Raw genomic sequence first — 17,874 nt, forward strand, 5'->3', positions numbered from 1 at the left:
TTTTTGTTTTCTCCATTTCTGATTTTTCTCAAAACAGGTGTGTTATATAACTGTGTTCAGGCAATATTATTTTACTTGTCCTGATGATGATCCCGTAATACCCGAGCTGGGGATCGAAACGTCGACCTTAGAGTAGTTCATACATGTACTTCCCTGATACTATTGGTTGTATGAATGAATCCAGGATACACTGTTAAATGTATAACTTATACCAGTGACCTGCAAGCTCACACTGTTTGCCTGATAAAGGACCACATGTCTTTTTGATGAATACTTGCTACCCATGGTCCCGAGCGATCCAATGGGTTCCCCTTGTCCCTTCTCAATGTTCATTGATGAGGTGCATGTTTCAATCACCCCTTGGTATTCAACTTGATCTAAAATCTCACTGACCTGTTTTTTAGCTTCTTGCTTAACTGGGTACTGCCTTTGTGCAGTTGGTTGATTTTTTTATTGGATTTTATGGTGAGGGGAGTCCTCATCCCAACCTACATGATTTTTATATAATGCTGGGACTTGGCCGACTGCCCATTTCCTGGCATAAGTATATTTCAAATGAATTGGAATGTGATTGGTCAACGCTCTTTCTTCTTGGATTTAAACTATCAAACTGTAATATAGAAGAAAAGCGTTTACAAAGAGTTACAATGAAGTTGTTTGATGTCTAATATATGCACTTCTTGTATTCTTGTTGATATACTTCCAGTACCCTATTTATGATTTACAATACGTATAAAATACAACTTTTTTACATACACCCGTTTTCTCTTCTTTTCTTATGTTTGGTTCACATAGTGTGACTATATCAAAATAATTTTTTATCAAAAATTGTTGAATTCATTTACAGACTGACATCTATGTGGGTCTTGGATTAAAATCATTTAAAATATCCAAATTCTGTAATCAAAATCCCTTGAAGGTATCTTTACCCTTTCACCTATTTGCCCAAACCCTCAAGGGTATATTGGGTTGCTCATTGTGTTATATATCAGCTAGCTCAGAGGTCAATAGAAACTTTCCCAAATAAACAAGAAGGGATTCGTTTCTGACAACCGCATAAACATGACAACTTTGTTTCCCCAAGAATCAAAACGTATCTTCAGAGTTGTGGAAACAATAGATAACTATTTTACTCAGTCAATCGTGCATGCTTTGTTTCAACAGAGTTTGCACAGAAATAGAGAGACGGGCGTTTCAATAAAAGGGTTTATTGAACAGTCTTCTTTCTCATGCAAGAGAGGTGAACTGCTACAATCGTTAGACAGAATGCAAAGTATAATGCGTACAGCGTAAACAGTAATATAAAATAATACTGTAATTGCATTGTCTGTTGCTATGACATATATAAAAATCCATACATATATAACACAGGCTAAAATACTCAACTAGTGCTTCTAAAATATTTTTACCCCAGTGTACCTAACCTAGGTCTAGTACGAGGGAAGAAGTAAGTGTTGTCTTTAGCATAGGTTTAGTTTTGCCAAGAATTGCCAAAGGTTTCTCTAGGTTCTAATCAGCTCCATACCTTAGAATGAGAGAGGTTGGTATCTCTGTCTCGGGACTAGATTTTCCAACACCCCGCAAGGGGAGTCAGAAACACTGGAGCTGGATTTCTCAGCCGGAGGATGACAGCTTCTGATCAGTGCGTCAGCTGGAGAGTTGGCTTCCTTAGGCACTTGCTGTAGTGTTGTGCATGTAGGTAGTCGATCTGCACCGAACCACACCGTGCTTTGCCATAGCAAGTGAAGGTATATTTATACCTTGAAGGTGTTTAGGAATGCCAGTATTGACGTAAAGTCAGGCATATGAACGTCATGAATGAACTCCTAAGGAATAGATGTTCATGCATAATAAATGAGTTCTTGGAGAAATCAATATTCAAGCAACGGGAAGTCCCTAACGGCTTAAGAGTCTGGTTTTCGAAGAAATCGTTGTGATGTAGATGAACGGATGGCTGTGGCCATGCCTGTATTTGGGTAGCATGTGCTACGCCTAAATAAGGGCTGGTTTTCTATGCCTATATAAGGGCAACGCAAATTGTACCTATATAAGGGCATGAATCGGGAATCTCATACGGAATCTAAAATCAAACACAACAGTGTAACCAGAAGACTGCCGTTGGCACTTAGCGCTTGGTGCGATTTTTTTAACTCAAACTTTAAAAATAAATACCTCTGGTTCTACTTATTGGATTTGTGTCATTCTGGTGTAATTGTATTCATTACATATTCTCTAGTTTGTTAAATTGGTTTTCACGTTATTACTATTTGACTAATGTCTAAATAATTTACACATAGCCTCTAAGTTAAGCCTGGTGGCTCTGTGTCATAGCTTATACGGGGTTGAGCACAGGTTTATTGGTGACTTTTATGGTACACCCTGACCAGAATTGTGATTATTATTTGAGGTGGGTTCTTACCCACACTGGTGAAAGCTATTGCGGAATGTCTTCACTGGATAAAATAAACCCCATGGTGAAACCTCAAAGGATGGCTGTGTTAGGTTTCTATATATTCCAAATGTAATCAAGTGAATGTGACATTTTTTTCAGATTGAAGATTTACAGTCAACAAGCTCTTCTCATAAACCTGGTAAGCAATACAGTTCATTCTGGCCAGTCATTTTGGTTATAAAAGTATATTGTTTTTCTGCTTTCTCAAATCCATTGTTCTGTATGAATGGCGTGTTTCTGACCCATAACTACACGGGTGTTGTCACATATATCATTGTAAATTAACAAACCTTTCCTGTTCCTCAGTAATTTGACTTGCCATGTTGCTTCGTCTTGCTTTACCTGTAACTCATAGACTTGTTGATGCATACACTTTACCATATACTTAGAGATGGATTTGGGTCTACCCCTTCATCATGATTCTATGGTTTTCTTTTCTATTTCTGCTTCTCTTTCCCCTTGTGTATCAGCATATTGTTACTCCTTCCAATGCCTCCCTTTTGGCTTGATTTTTTTCTCTTGCGTCCTCATTTTTCATGTTTCCCCAGTGTATCTCCCATCAATGTTATGGTTTTGAACTTTCTTTTCACATGTTGCTTTTAATTGCAGTTCAATTTCAAGCACATGTACCTTCACCAGGATTCTGCTGCTCTGCATTTTTGCCTATATTTGGGCTGTCAAGCAGCTGCGGCTTTACTGTGATGATGTGAAATTAAAAACATTAAGCAAACATTGGGCCCAATTCTCAAAGGTGAGTTTAATTGTAGACGTGAGTGTCTGACCAACTGCACCTTTTCACACCTGCTACATATACACCCACATACACGTACAATGACTTTGCCAATTCTTGTTGATCCTTGCCATTGCTTCTGGCAACATCAGGAAGGTTCAGGCTCTGAAGTGTACAGCAGGCGTTATACCATAGTAAAACCCCAGCAAACTTTGATCTTTGTTGATGTCCAAATCATCAATGGCTTTCAAATTCAGGGAGAACCCGGTAAGCTACAGGCATCTGGGTAAGTAAAGTCATACATAAAGCAAAATGGTGCCTGGGACACTATTAACAGAATATATCATAATAGGTGAGATAATTCAATTATCTACCCCTATGACAAATACATTGTCTGAAAAACTATTTTAGTATTTGTGAAATAAAATGTCCCACCTCCACAGAGAGAAACCCAATGTTAGTTTCCTTATCAGTATTTCACTTTAATTGAAAAAAGATTAGAATTAAATTGGGGCTTGTATAATTTGTAGGCCCACTTCAAACAAACGAACACAGAAATACATATATTTACACATTACTTTTTCATAAACATATTCAAAACACATATATATACACATACATAAATCAAAAAAATATATATTCAAAGTACTGTAGCCAAATTTTTCTTTCAACAGAGGATGCTCGCTATGTGTACAGACTTTGCATTCCTCTCGAAGTAAGTTCCACCAGACCTAAAACAAGGAGTATAAATAGTCCACTAAAACAAGGAGTATAAATAGTCCATATCTTTTTAGGCTATCTTCAATCCTTTTACTCCTTGTAAATAATGCTTTCCTTAAGTTCAAATAATTTGGCTGGGGTCTTCTTCAAACAAAATGTCGACGCGTTTCAGCCATCATAATTCTGGCCTCATCAGGACTAGGGCTAATAAATAATTCTGTCTAAAGGATCAAAAAAATGTGTGTATAACTATAATCCAATCCAATCCAAAAAATCTTTATTTCGGTCATTAAGACCATAAAAGATGCATGAAACAACATACAGCATTTTAAAATCAGCATTTAAGTACTTGTAAGTGCAAATGGATACAAATCCAGAAGTTAAAATTAAGTGAGATAAAATGGATAAAAAAGATACATCACAGTTCATATCAGTAAAAGTAAGATAGACATTTTGTAAAAACTTTTCCATAGGCAGCTAGAGATTATTTTGGCTGGAACTATCACCTATGTTGGTGTGACCTTAGTCAACTTGGACCTAATACGCCACATGGCGAACAAATATTTTGAGACTGCAAAGACAATGTGAGGGGAGGAGTCAGATTTCAATATTCTATACGATATTGAACAGTTTCTTATTGCCATGTTTCTGCATAAAGGCACCAACCAATACTTCCTTGGGGACCTGTAAGTGGGACAGAAAAACAAGACATGGATTTCCTCCTCATCACAGGAATTGCAGCCAGGGCATAATTTGTCCCCTCCATTGATCCATTTGTTCGTAAAGGATTTAAGGGGTAAGGTTCCAAACCGCCACTGAATAAAAAGCTTTCTTGCTGTGACCGGGTAAATAAAATCCAAAAAAGATTCAAATTTGTAGGTATTTTTGGATTGGGTGAAACAGTGGGTTAAAATGCCAATGCTTGGTGCAGTCATTTGGGATGCGAGATTTTGTTGCCTGTAGGCTTTCACTAGTCTTTTCCGAGGGACTTCATTGCAAGCAATTTCGGGGGCCAGCCACAGTTCATTGAAGCCTAGCCGGAACAGTTCTTTTTTGACAAAAGTTAGCCAGGGGATCTTGTCATTGTGGTTGAGGTTCATAACATGCACAAGATCTCGCCTGTAGTGGCTAAGCTCCTTAGTTGACCACGGTCTATGCCAGAATCTTATAGGATTAAGTTCAGCATCCTCCCTGATAGACGGTAAGCCCAGGTCAAGACGAAGGGGAAGCAAGGGGGTTGCAGCTGGGAGAGCCAAAAGGCGCCTCATGAAATTATTCTCAACACGTACCATCTCATTTGCAGCTTGGTGTCCCCAGAGTTCGCTGCCATATAGTTCAGCAGGTTTTGCTTGGGTTTTGTACATCTCAACTGCGGGAGCTATGGGTTTATATGTTGAGGTATTTACAATCTTCAAGATAGCCCCAGACAGTTGAGAGAGCCTTATTCTCGAGCTTGCAATCTGTGGACACCATGAAAGATTCTCTTGGAGGGTTACGCCCAGGTATTGAAATGTTTTTACCCTCTCTAGGACCGTGGAATTTAGGGATGGGTTAGGTCTAGTTGTGGAGGAGGGGTTAAAGATCATATACTTGGTCTTCCCGGCGTTGATCTCGAGGCCATACTGCCTGCAGAAGAGATCAAAGCCATCCAGAATTCTCTGAATTCCCATGGGCGATTTGGAAAGCAGGAGGGTATCATCAGCAAACATAATTGCCGGTACCCTCCTGCCTGCCAGGACCGGGGCGTCGTTGTCCCCAACATTGGCTAAATGCGAGATGACACTATTCACATAAAGGCAAAAAAGGGTTGGGGCAAGGACGCACCCCTGCCTGACCCCCCGGGAAACATGGAACCTTTGTGTCAAAACACCACCCCGCCCACAACGCACCTGGGCGAAGTTACCCTGATGGAGTCTTATAATTGCCTGGAGTAAGTTGGTGGGTACTCCCATCTCCCTCAGGACCTCCCAGAGTTTTTTCCGTGGTACAAGGTTGAACGCTGACCTCAGGTCTACGAACACCATGTATAATCTCCCGCCCTCAATGGTCACCGTTTTCCAATAAAGGAGAACGAGGCGGAAGATTTGGTCCATGGTGGACGTATTTTTCCTGAAGCCAGCCTGGAGGGGACTTAAAATTTCATGTTCCTCCATCCAATCCATGAGTTGGTCCAGTAAGAGTCGGGAATAAATCTTCTGGGGGACATCTATCAGGCTGATCGGCCTGTAGTTGGATGGGAGCAGAGGACAGCCCTTCTTGAAGATAGGGACTATCTCTGCCCCCAGCCAAGTGCAGGGGATCGCCATTCCACATGCTATTGAGTTGAAAAGAATGAGAAGGTAGGGCGCCCAGATCTCCGAATGCGACTTAAAAAGGTCACCAGGTAGTTTATCAAGGCCGGGGGCCTTGCCCATTGCTAGGCCATCTATTGCGCTGGCCACTTCCCCTAGCGTAAACTCCAGGGTATCTCCAGGGAGGGAGAGGAGTGTTGCAATAGTGGCTTCAGTGTTTTCTAGTTCATCTGCATAAAGTTTCCCAAAGTGGTCTTCCCATATATGTGCAGCTATATTGGGTTCGACCGCAGCTTTGGGTTCCCCTGAGCCAGTAGAGACTATGGACCAGAATCTTCTAGTATCCTTGGCTATTAATGCTGCCGAGAGATCGTGCCATCTATCCCAGTCCCAGTCTGACCTCGCACGGACCATAATGTCCTTATACAGTTGTCGCAAAGCGGACACCTTAGTACAGGAGGCACCCTCTTTGACTGCAGCAATAAGATCAGATTTGGCCTTTCTGCAGTCAGAGTTGTACCAAGTGGAGGTTCTGGTTTTGTGCTTGGGTTTGGGTACCTCTGGATAGAGGACCTCTCCCAAAGCTCCCACTAAGTCTTCGTGTATGGAGGGTAAAATTTTAAGTAGATCCTGAGCACTGGAGCGACTGATTACTTCATCCAAAGCCTCAAATCTTGGGAGAACGAGATTGTAAATTTTCCCAATATTTTCTTCCGACTTGGAGAATTTCTGCCATCTCACCCTACGTCTATTAGAGGTTAATACAAGGTTTCCCCGTTCATCTCCTTCCCCCGAGGAGGAAAGTCCGGTGGGCTCTGGGAGATAAGTCAGGGAAAGTGAAAGGGCATTATGATCACTATCAGTGCGGGGGATTACATTAAAATCCTCAACCTTTGGCCACAGACTGGTATCGACAAAAATGTAGTCCAGTCTTGACTCATGGTTTGGTCTATTAAATGTGCATTTAGAGGGGGTGTCTGAAGGTGTGCGACCATTACAAGCTCTCAACGCATAGTTGAGAGTTAGTGACATAATTTGAACCGCAAGTGGAGACCAGGATCTGGGATGGGGGGATTGGCACACTGGTATACCTTGAAGAACAAATTGATAGCCAGAGGCTATCCCAAAAGGGTAGTCAAAGTCACCTTAAAAAGGGCTTGGTTTACTCCAAGAGAGGTTCTTTTGGTACCACAAATCAAAGAAAAAGATACTCCACTTACATGTGTACTAACGTATGATCCTAAAGCGAACAAAGTTAAAAAAGTTATTCAAAAGCATTGGAAACTTATTGAACATTTAGGGATCAAATAAACCCTGTTCGCCTTTAAAAAAGGTAAAAATATAAGACAATCCTTCGAGAGAGCAACAAGAAAAGTAGAGTCTCCACCTCAAGATTTACGAAGACTCCTGAATTTGCCTCCAATAACAGGACACTTTAGGTGTCAAAATTGTGTAGCTTGTAATTTAACATCAGACAGCAAGGATTTTGAAATTAATGGACACAAACACTATCAAAAAAGTTTTTCCAATTGCAATACAAAAAATACTATATACTGTATCAAATGTCCGTGCAATAAATTTTATATCGGACAGACAACTCAAGCTGTAAAGAAACGTATCCTCTAACACAAATCAAGGATCAAATGTAAATTTCAGGGAGCACCTTTAGTGCACCATTATGAAAACCTACAGCATACAGAAAATGACATAGTATGGATTGTCTTATGTGTACTGGGAAAAATTAAACAGGAAGAAATCAAGTCTAAGCTAGACAGGTTGGAAGCACGACTCATCGAGAAATACAAGACTGCTTGCATTGGTCTAAATGATAGAGATGAAATCTGGGCGCTAATCTGAAATATTAACCTCATTAAAGAAGAGGTCGTTTCTGGTCTGTTGATGTAGTTTCTTTGATGTAACTTTGGATGCTATTGTCAATTTGAATGTATTTACTGTCAATCCAGGGCAATGTATTGATATATTGTACCAACAAGAATGTGAAGAATGGCAGACTGTTTATATGTATTTCTACTTATTCATTTATTTTTATTATTATTTTTTCCTTTACTGGTTTTTTCCTCACTGTTTATCCATAATAGAATGTGCACTCTATTTATTCATTATTTACCTTTCCTTTATCTTCCCTTAATATATCTCACGAAGGCTCATTATGCAGCTAGTTAGAACGGGTCAGCTCTTTATATAAGGAGTCCCCTCTTAGTGTTTACTAGAAAGCGAATCCCTGCTTCCAGCAGACACAGTGTATAGTAGTCCTTTCACTGTGTTTACAAAAGATAGTGTACTTCCGCGTCACGTGAGCGGTGGAAGTCCGACTTAATTAGGCTGCAGCGATCGGCCCGGTTTTATGAGGCTACGGCAAATGGACTGAGTACTTCATCGTGTTGCGCTGCTCCGAGCCTTCCAGTAAGTGGCAGTTCCCCTTATTACCTCGTCCTACCATAAATACGTTGCAGCTAGGGTGCAGCCTATCGACCTTCCCTCTTTTTCTTTGGTATTGTAGAATGGCGGCATATATTTGAGAACTCCCGGGATTCAATTGAAAGGTCCCGATTTAAAGTGGGCATATACACGCGTTCCTCTTCAATTGAGAAGGATGATATATAGTGGATTAATAGGAGTTTACCATCGTTAAAAATACAGGTGAGCCCACACGAAAGTGTTCTGCCACACAAATGTATTAATAGATATCTCCTCATTTGATGAGTGTCCCTGTTTCCTTTTTAGTCACCGAATTGATGGATTGTAGCGTTGTCCAGACTTGACTGGTTAAAGAGGATATATGCAATTGGGAGAGAGATATATATCTATGTATCTCTGAAGGTATTGTCGACTATGGCTATTTAGTTTCTTTGGCATTAGTTTACTCATAGGTATATAAAGGTTTTTTCTTCAGTATTTAGTCTTTCCTAACACGACACAGGGTGTTTCATCTTGATTCATATATACATTTAATTAGAAAGGGTTATAAGGAACTATTTTACAGTGTGCACAGACGGTTTACATACACACAGGGTGTTTGATGCAGTCTGACCATGTCCAGTTTTTAAACTATCGGATTTGTATAACTGTATATATGTATATTTTGTATGGAGACCTTTGACTGTTTAAACATATTTATTGAGTTTATATTGGATGTATAGTTATACACACATTTTTTTGATCCTTTAGACAGAATTATTTATTAGCCCTAGTCCTGATGAGGCCATAATTATGATGGCTGAAACGTGTCGACATTTTGTTTGAAGAAGACCCCAGCCAAATTATTTGAACTTATGGAAAGCATTATTTACAAGGAGTAAAAGGATTGAAGATAGCCTAAAAAGATATGGACTATTTATACTCCCTGTTTTAGGTCTGGTGGAACTTACTTCGAGAGGAATGCAAAGTCTGTACACATAGCGAGCATCCTCTGTTGAAAGAAGAATTGGGCTACAGTACTTTGAATATATATTTGTTTGATTTATGTATGTGTGTATATATATATATATGTGTTTTGTATATGTTTATGAAAAAGTAATGTGTAAATATATGTATTTCTCTGTTCGTTTGTTTGAAGTGGGCCTACAAATTATACAAGCCCCAATTTAATTCTAATCTTTTTTCAATTAAAGTGAAATACTGATAAGGAAACTAACATTGGGTTCCTCTCTGTGGAGGTGGGAAATTTTATTTCACAAATACTAAAATAGTTTTTCAGACAATTTATTTGTCATAGGGGTAGATAATTGAATTATCTCACCTATTACGATATATTCTGTTAATAGTGTTCCAGGCACCATTTTGCTTTATGTATGACAAATCATCAATGGATCAGTGCAAAGAGCAAGGGCTGCTGTGCTAATGAGTACTAAATGAGAGGGAATGGACTCTGCCCCAGTCATTTCGCATTCAATGTCCATGGAAAAAGTGTCCAGGAAAAAGAGCAGGAGTTTCGGGAACATGGAGGTTGAGTCATGCGCCACAACCTCAAACTCCTGAGTTAGATTTAGAGAGGTACTTCAGATTTGTGTCTCCTCAACTGACCCTATGATCAGCACCCCTATAGTATCCTGCGAGAGGAGCCGTAATGCTTCTCACATACAAACATTTCAGTGGTATTCTACAGTTGCCTGAAGAAAGAACAAAGAGCTAAAGTGATGAGCTGAGAATGTGACACCTGCTCTGTAAAAGGAGACACACTCAAGTCTCTTTCCCAGGCCTCCCTTGGTCCACTCACAGCATTGTCCCCCCCCCCCCCCCCCCCCCCCCACACTATATTACCCTCCACCTCCACTTTTTTTGGAATTGCCTCTTTGTCCTCTTGCTTGTTCTTCACTTTATATATGAAGTGTTTCATGCCTCTTTCATACAGGTTTATAAACACCAATTCTCTCGAAAACTTCGCAAAAACACACTCCTTAGTCCATCACGTTGATATATTGACTGACTATAACCTGGAACGTCCTGTTTTGTTTTGTATCAGTTCAGTCAAATGCAGAGAACATGCTGCAGTGATGTGATTTATTGTTGTTCTCATTGACTTCGCTAGGAATGTGCGTTGAGGAATTTATTCCTTGTGCTTGCTCCACTTTCTTTGTGATAGATTGAATTGATAGTATTTAGGTTTGTGGGGTATGTTAGATAGAGGAACTAACCCATGACCTAGACGAGATTACATATGTGTAGGTTAAAGGAGTACGACTTTCTAAGAAGGCGAAGTTGTGAGAAATTAGTTGTTGGAAATTTTCAGAAATACAATCCTAGCGATAAAGGCAAACATGCCTGTGCGGATCGAGAGGAGGCTTGCAGAGAATGGAAAGTAAAAAGAGGATCATTCAAAAGAAACATGGAGGGCAACAACTGGAAGGTGATTATGTTTTTCCTATTGGGCTTTAGTAATATGGGAGAGGGTTTCAGAGGTAGAATGCAACCTGAGAATACAAACCTGTAGAAAGGGACTACATTTTCTTGTGAGATAGTGCTATGTTAGGTACTTTTGATGTGCACTAGACGTAGGCGAACTGTTTGCCTACAGCTAGACCATCACTTCAGCATGCACAGCTGATCCGCTCATTGTCTGAAAGCGTAAATTAATGGTTTGATGCATATGTAGGGAAATTTCAAACGTTTTATGCTGAACTTGAAGGGAGCAGCAATCATGGGATCGTAGGAAGGATGAGAGAATATATGGGACAGATGCTGCTAACACTGAAAAGGGGAGTCTGCAAACGTTGGAGTGGACATATTCTGATGTTCACCCTTACAGTTTGTCTCACAGTCTTAATTGCAAAAGCTAAGTGTGATTTTGGATGCCCATGATTTAGCATTGTCTTAAATGTGGATGTGTAGGTAAATACAATGAGGGGGCCTGACAGACTAAAGAGACAAGGCTCTGTAAACAGCTTTCAAGGAAAAAATCGTTCCCTTTAGAATCTCTAGTCATTCAAAAATTCCATACATAGACACTCACACTGCAGCCATTCATCACCCCAATCCTGAATGAGCAGAATGTTACACAATTTGCTAAATATTCAAATCACAAAAAAATTCATAAAACATTTCTGATACCAAATATCATTACAATTTATCAAAGAATAAAAATACATTAAAAGACATACATCAATCAGTTAAAAATCCTGCATTTTTTTCAATACAAATTGCAAATTGAGTGATATGCAATTTGTATATAAAAAAGGATATTTTATGTCTTTTTTGCAAGGTTTTTAACCTATTTATATTTCATATGAGAGAATTGATAACTTTTGTCTTGAAGAAGGTAGTTGTAAATCATATTATCCACTGAAATGTGTTGAAGCATTTGTTGTGCCAAGTTTAAGGAGCAAACAAACATATTAGAAAAGGAGTTGGCTGTCATCATGTGTTGTTTCAATTGATTCCTACAAACGAGCCAAAATCAATGACAGATGTAATTGTATACTCTCTCCTTTAAAAAAAAAAAATAATTGTGTGTACTGTTGATGTATTCTTAGAATAACATCTGTCCTCAGTCCTCTGTTATTGAAAGTATTTTAATTATTTGATAAATTCTAATGTTATTTGGTATAAGAATTTTTGTATTACATTTTTTTTGTGCTTTGAATATTTAGCAAATTGTGTAACATTCTGCTCCTTCAGGATTGGGGTGAGGACCGGTTTCCATGTGAGGTTCTATGTATGGAATTTATAAATTATGTGTGACCCTAAAAATAACTATTTATGACTTAAATGTGGATATGACGGCTTTCAAGACATTGGAAGTGTATTACTTTTTTCCTTTAATAGGCCTGGAGAGTGAGACAGTTGGTAGGGGTCTGAAGTTGCTAATGGATGCCATCACCCTCTTGATGGACAGAGGACAATTGGTATGAGGAACTGGTGGATGCCAGTGGTTTGGACACCTCACCAGACACTGGCTTGGTCTCTCCTCTTACTGTGGCTATGGAGGAAGAAGCCTCTTCCACAATGGTGGCGCAGAGGGCAGATAAGGTCCTCAACCTTACACTGCCCTCAGTGTCAGTCAAGACAAACTTCTTGACAGAGATGCTTCAGGTAGGAGTCAAACCAACTGAAACTCTCCTCCCATTGTGCATAGGACAATAGCCTAACGCCATCGCCCAGCTCTTGGATGCCCCAGTTTCTTCACCCAGCAGCCTGCCCTAGAGAGCATGATGGTCCAAGCCTCCACACCACCAGTTAACCCTGGCACATTCTCTACTACACCACCCTATAGGGAATTCAAAAGGCTGTATAACTTTGGTGAGAGGATGTACTCTTCTGCCAACCTAGCAATGTGGTTGGTAAAAACCATCTGCCTTTTGACCCGATGCACCCACACTTGACCTGAAGTCCCACTGGGAGCAGCATGCAGCATCAGGGAAATCTCTCTAACCTGGTCCAGATCTCAAAGGGAACTGCAGAAGAGTGTCTGACAAACCCCGATTGGGTCAGCAGCAGACCCCTGTCCGTCCCCAACCAGACCTGATTGTAGTGACAGATGTGTCACTCCTGTACTGGGGTGGCCATCTAGGAGAGCTAAAATCGGTTTCTAGCGGAGTCTGGGCTCCACATCAACTTGTTGGAGTTCTGGGCAATCAGATTGGCATTGAAAGCCTTTCTTCCTTCAATCTAGGGAAGACTGGTGCAGGTGTTCAGGGACAACACCACCGCCATGTGGTACTGCAACAAACAGACAAGAGTGGTGTGTGGACCCTCTGTCAGGAGGCCCTGCCTTTCTGGAAAGGGCTGGAATGCCAAGGCATTTCCCTGGTGGTTCAAGACCTGGCAGGCTCTCTGAATACCAGAGTGTTCAATCTCCACTGTTGATGCCTAGCAGATTACGAATGGCGTCCCCATCTGGAGGTGGTGCAAGATCTCTTTCAAGATTAGGGAGAGTATTGGTGTCTTCGTCTCTTGCTTCACCTTTCAGATAATACAGAATCTCCCACACGGTGGCTCAACCCACGGCGAAGCAGGAGACATGAAACACAACTAACACCTTTAGAAAAGAGTTTTATTTTACAAAATGCAAAGACTCTCTTTTCAGAATAAGGCTTGGGGTTTTATTTTACACAATGCTATCTAACAGAAAGGCTTTCCCAGATGCCAAATGCATAACATTCAAAATACACAGAGACATATATATATTCATAGGCAAGCAACGATAACACTCCTGGTAGATGCAACAGTTAAATGCATGAATAATACTATAAATACACAAGCAGCAAATAATATGAGATAAGACTGTCAGGTTTACCTCCACGAGATCCAGCTGATGCACTAATGGTTCCACCTCCAAATGTCACCAACACCCTGATGTGAGTATACAAGGTGTTCGAGCCATTAGGCGAGGGAAAATAAGAAAACAAAAAAAAAGGAAGGGAAAGGAACGGGTCAGCAGGGAAGGGAAACCTGTAACGACAAAAGACACCTTCAGTAAACACTAGGTTTAAACATAAAGCACTCTCATAAATTCTCGCTACATATGCACCATGGTATACCTGCTTCAAAAAAGAATAAAGACCCTCGATAATGAGCCTCTCTTCGCACTCTACTACTGCCTTTGGATTTCCTATGAAAAAGCATTAAAAAATATGAACATGACTTTCACCAAGTAAGTACTACAAACAACACTTTGTTTCTAAATAAACCACCTATAACATACCACGTGGCAGCACAGAGGGCTTGATGTATTTGGGGTCCATATGATCAAAATAAAGAAAGAATTTCCATAAGATCCAAACCAATATCCCAGACGATGAGCTGAGGATACGGAAGTGTGTAGGAGTCAAGAACCACAACACTCCGCCCCTCACTGCCCCTGTCGAAGGTTCAACTTGGTAAGAATGAAAGCAAACCACAAACAATGCAATTTAAACAGTAACGCTTAGTTGCGTCCACCTCTGCGTTTTGTTCCCTCAATAACACTTGTCCCAACTCAAATACACGGTAACGCGTAGTTCCTTTACCACAGCGCTCCGCTAAACTGTTCAGGGTCTTTAGAAATTATAATGTGCCAGGAAAAAGACGCTAACGCGTAGGTTCGAGGCATGTGGGCTGCTGAATTCATATCTGTGCATAGATCGCCACCTAGTGTTGGGTCCGGATGATTGCACATTGTTGTCCTGGAAGAGTCTTCGAAGTATCACGAGATAGGTGGCTCCTCCCCTGGACTACAGTGCGCATGGGCATCGCCTCCATCCCCAGATTGTTTTTTTCCGCCATTGGGTTCGGATGTGTTTCGGTTCCCTCTGTCGGAACCGATAGTTGTTCAACTTCTACTCGAGACCAAAAGGTCTTTAGGCTGGGCGTCGGTATAGTTGCGTACGGGTTTCTTTCTGACTCTCAGCTCCGATCTCTTGCTGCCCTTCCACGTGCCTTCGGCGCGGACGGGCCTACACTACACCTCTTGCTATGGAGCGGACTCCATTTAAGAAGTGCCCGCTGTGTCACTCCAAATATTCACACCTCGACGTGCACCCTGTGTGCAATACCTGCTTGTCACCGGATCACCGCGAAGACACCTGCATGGCGTGTTCGAAATTCCGGAGCAAGAAGACTTTAAAGATTCGCCGGGCCAATAGGCTCCAGGCTCAATTATCGGCTTCGGCGCCCCCACCAGATGACATTTTCCAGGAATCTGTCGAGGGAGAAGACGATGTGCGAGGTTCGGACTCTGGTCCCGCGTCCGAGGAGGAGACCTACGACGCGGGTGAGGAGGACTTTGACGAAGTCTCCGACGAGGTAGGGGACGACGATCAGGCTTGTGCCACAATGGGAGATAGCTCGGAGGAGGAGCATCCCCAACCAGACTCAGGGGTTATTCCCCTTCATACGGCCCAGGTCGAGGGATCGCCTTCGGGCCTTACCCAAGATCTAACTATAAGTCCTACGTCCCGCCTCCGGGCCCGGTCACGGACATTTCTAAACCATCACTTACGTTGAAGAAACCGAAAGTGAAGCCAACTGGTCACGCACCATCGGATGCGAAACCGAAACTGAAAGTTGCGCTGGTGAAGAAGGTTCTGGAGGCGTCAACTTCCAAGAAAACCAAAATGGCCGACCTGAAGAGCCACGCCAAAATGGCCGACCCGAAGCCCTCTGGGTCGGCGCCGAAGGCGAAGTCCTCCGACGCGGCTGCGTCGGCGCCGAAAGGGGTCGTGGACCCGAAGACGGCTCCAAAGAAACGTCAGGGCGACGACGCGCATAGGCATGGGGCGTCGGCCCCGAAGAAAGTGCCTGCCGGCGATGAGGCTCTCGACGAGGAGGGGTCGCTCGAGACGGTCCAGCCTTCGCCAGCCTTTACGAACAAGGTGGCGGAATCCTTGCAGCGGATCCGAAAGACCACTGTGGTTCCCGCTCAGGACACTGTAGCGCCTAAGCTCACGCCTAAGCCTACTAAGGAGCAAACGCCTATTCGTTTCACCCTACCACCCAAGTCGACGCCGAAGGCCTTCGCGCCGAAACAGGGCGGACCCTCGAAGGAGTTATTGACGCCGAAAGCTGCCTTGGTGGTGTCGAAGCTTCGGCTCCAGCCGCTTGCGGTAGAGGAACGTCGTGAGGTAATCATCGACGCCAACACCGGGAAACTGTCACTCCTCAAAAGGAAAATCACGACGGAGCCGGCGTTGGAACCTTTTAAGATCCCGCTCAAAAACAAGAAGTGCTCTGCGGACTCTTCGGCCCTGGTGGAACCTCTGTCCCCACAAGCCCTGGGACACTCGCCGATGCATTCCGTCGCAGCCGATGCGGACGAGGAAGATGCCGAGTACAACTATCCGGCGTACTCGGATCCGGAGGAGGAGCATGTACCTTGGACCGCCGGAGGCGACACGGAGGACCCGCAGTCGGGTCAGGACACTCAACTTTTCGCCGCCAAGACGTCCCCGACAGAGGACTCGGCGGCCTTCAATGCTCTGCTAGAGAGAGCTGCGGCTAACCACGACGTCGAGCTCCACTCAGACCCCGTGGATGTGGACTTCCTATTCGACACCTTCTCGGTGGCTGAGAAATCGGTCAAAACGCTGCCGATGCTTAAGGGGGTGCTTAAACATGCCGCGGAGGTTTTCAAGGAGCCCACCCGGGCGCGTGTGGTCAAACCTCGCATCGACAGAAAATATAAGGCAGCTCCCACGGATCCGACATATATCAAGGGACACTTGCCATTGGACTCCTTGGTTGTTTCTAACGCTCGGAAGAGGGCGAACTCTCAAACTACTGGTGACGCTCCTCCCCCAGACAAAGAGTCCAAGATCTTTGAGGCCTCAGGCAAACGGATTGCTGCACAGGCAGCTAACATCTGGAGAATATCTAACACCCAAGCCCTGCTTGCACGTTATGATAGGGCCCATTATGACACATTAGAGGCCATTCTACAACACTTGCCTGACCAATACAAGGAGGCAGGAGAGATGCTAATTCAGGAGGGTAAACTCATTACGAATGCATCCATCAAATGTGCACTAGATGTGGCAGACACAGCCTCCAGAGCTATCAATACAAGTGTGTTACTTAGACGCCATGCCTGGCTTAGGATATCGGGGTTCAAACACGACATCCAAACTACTATTCTGAATCAAACAGTGAATCCTGACCATCTGTTTGGCCCTGAGGTGGATGCCTCCCTGGAAAAAATGAAAAAAGATACGGAAACTGCCAAGTCAATGGGGGCTTTACAAAGTCAGCAGTTTCGGAGTGGTTCCTTTCGCCGCTCAAATTCAAAAGGCACCTCAAGGGGACAGGCATCCCAGTCCACACAATATTACAAGGGTAACACCCAAGCCTCGTATAACAACAAGGGTAGAGGTGGTTACAGAGGCAATAATGCCAAGGGCAGGGGACGTGGAAACAATGGCTCCAGGTCCACCACCACCAACAAGCAGTGACGTCTTGTCACTGCCCCCCGACCACACAACACCGGTCGGGGGGAGACTCCAGCAGTTCCTGCCGGCGTGGAGGTCCATCACCACGGACAGGTGGGTGAGGTCTCTTATCCAGTACGGGTACTGTCTAGAGCTTACGTCCATTCCACCGGACATACCGCCAAGAAGCCGTCCTATGTCCGGCGAGCACTTGACCTTGTTGCAGCAAGAAGTTCTAGTCATGCTGCAAAAAGGGGCAATAGAGCTCGTTCCATTGCAAGAGCGGGGAACAGGGGTTTACTCCCTGTATTTTTTGATCCCCAA

The 17,874-nt window shown here is 42.9% G+C and overlaps 1 protein-coding gene across 1 annotated transcript in view; it reads left to right on the forward strand.

Moving 5' to 3' along the window:
- The window catches only part of LOC147703420 (interferon-induced very large GTPase 1-like), a 341,875-nt gene that overhangs the window by 268,129 nt on the left and 55,872 nt on the right, over positions 1-17,874 (forward strand). The window contains exon 3 of the mRNA XM_086931863.1: positions 2,552-2,591. Coding sequence (XP_086787989.1) covers positions 2,552-2,591 — 40 coding nt within the window. The remainder of the gene's footprint in view (positions 1-2,551; positions 2,592-17,874) is intronic.

The sequence above is a fragment of the Lissotriton vulgaris genome, chromosome 7 (genome assembly GCF_964263255.1).
Source record: "Lissotriton vulgaris chromosome 7, aLisVul1.2, whole genome shotgun sequence".
Lineage (NCBI taxonomy): Eukaryota > Metazoa > Chordata > Amphibia > Caudata > Salamandridae > Lissotriton > Lissotriton vulgaris.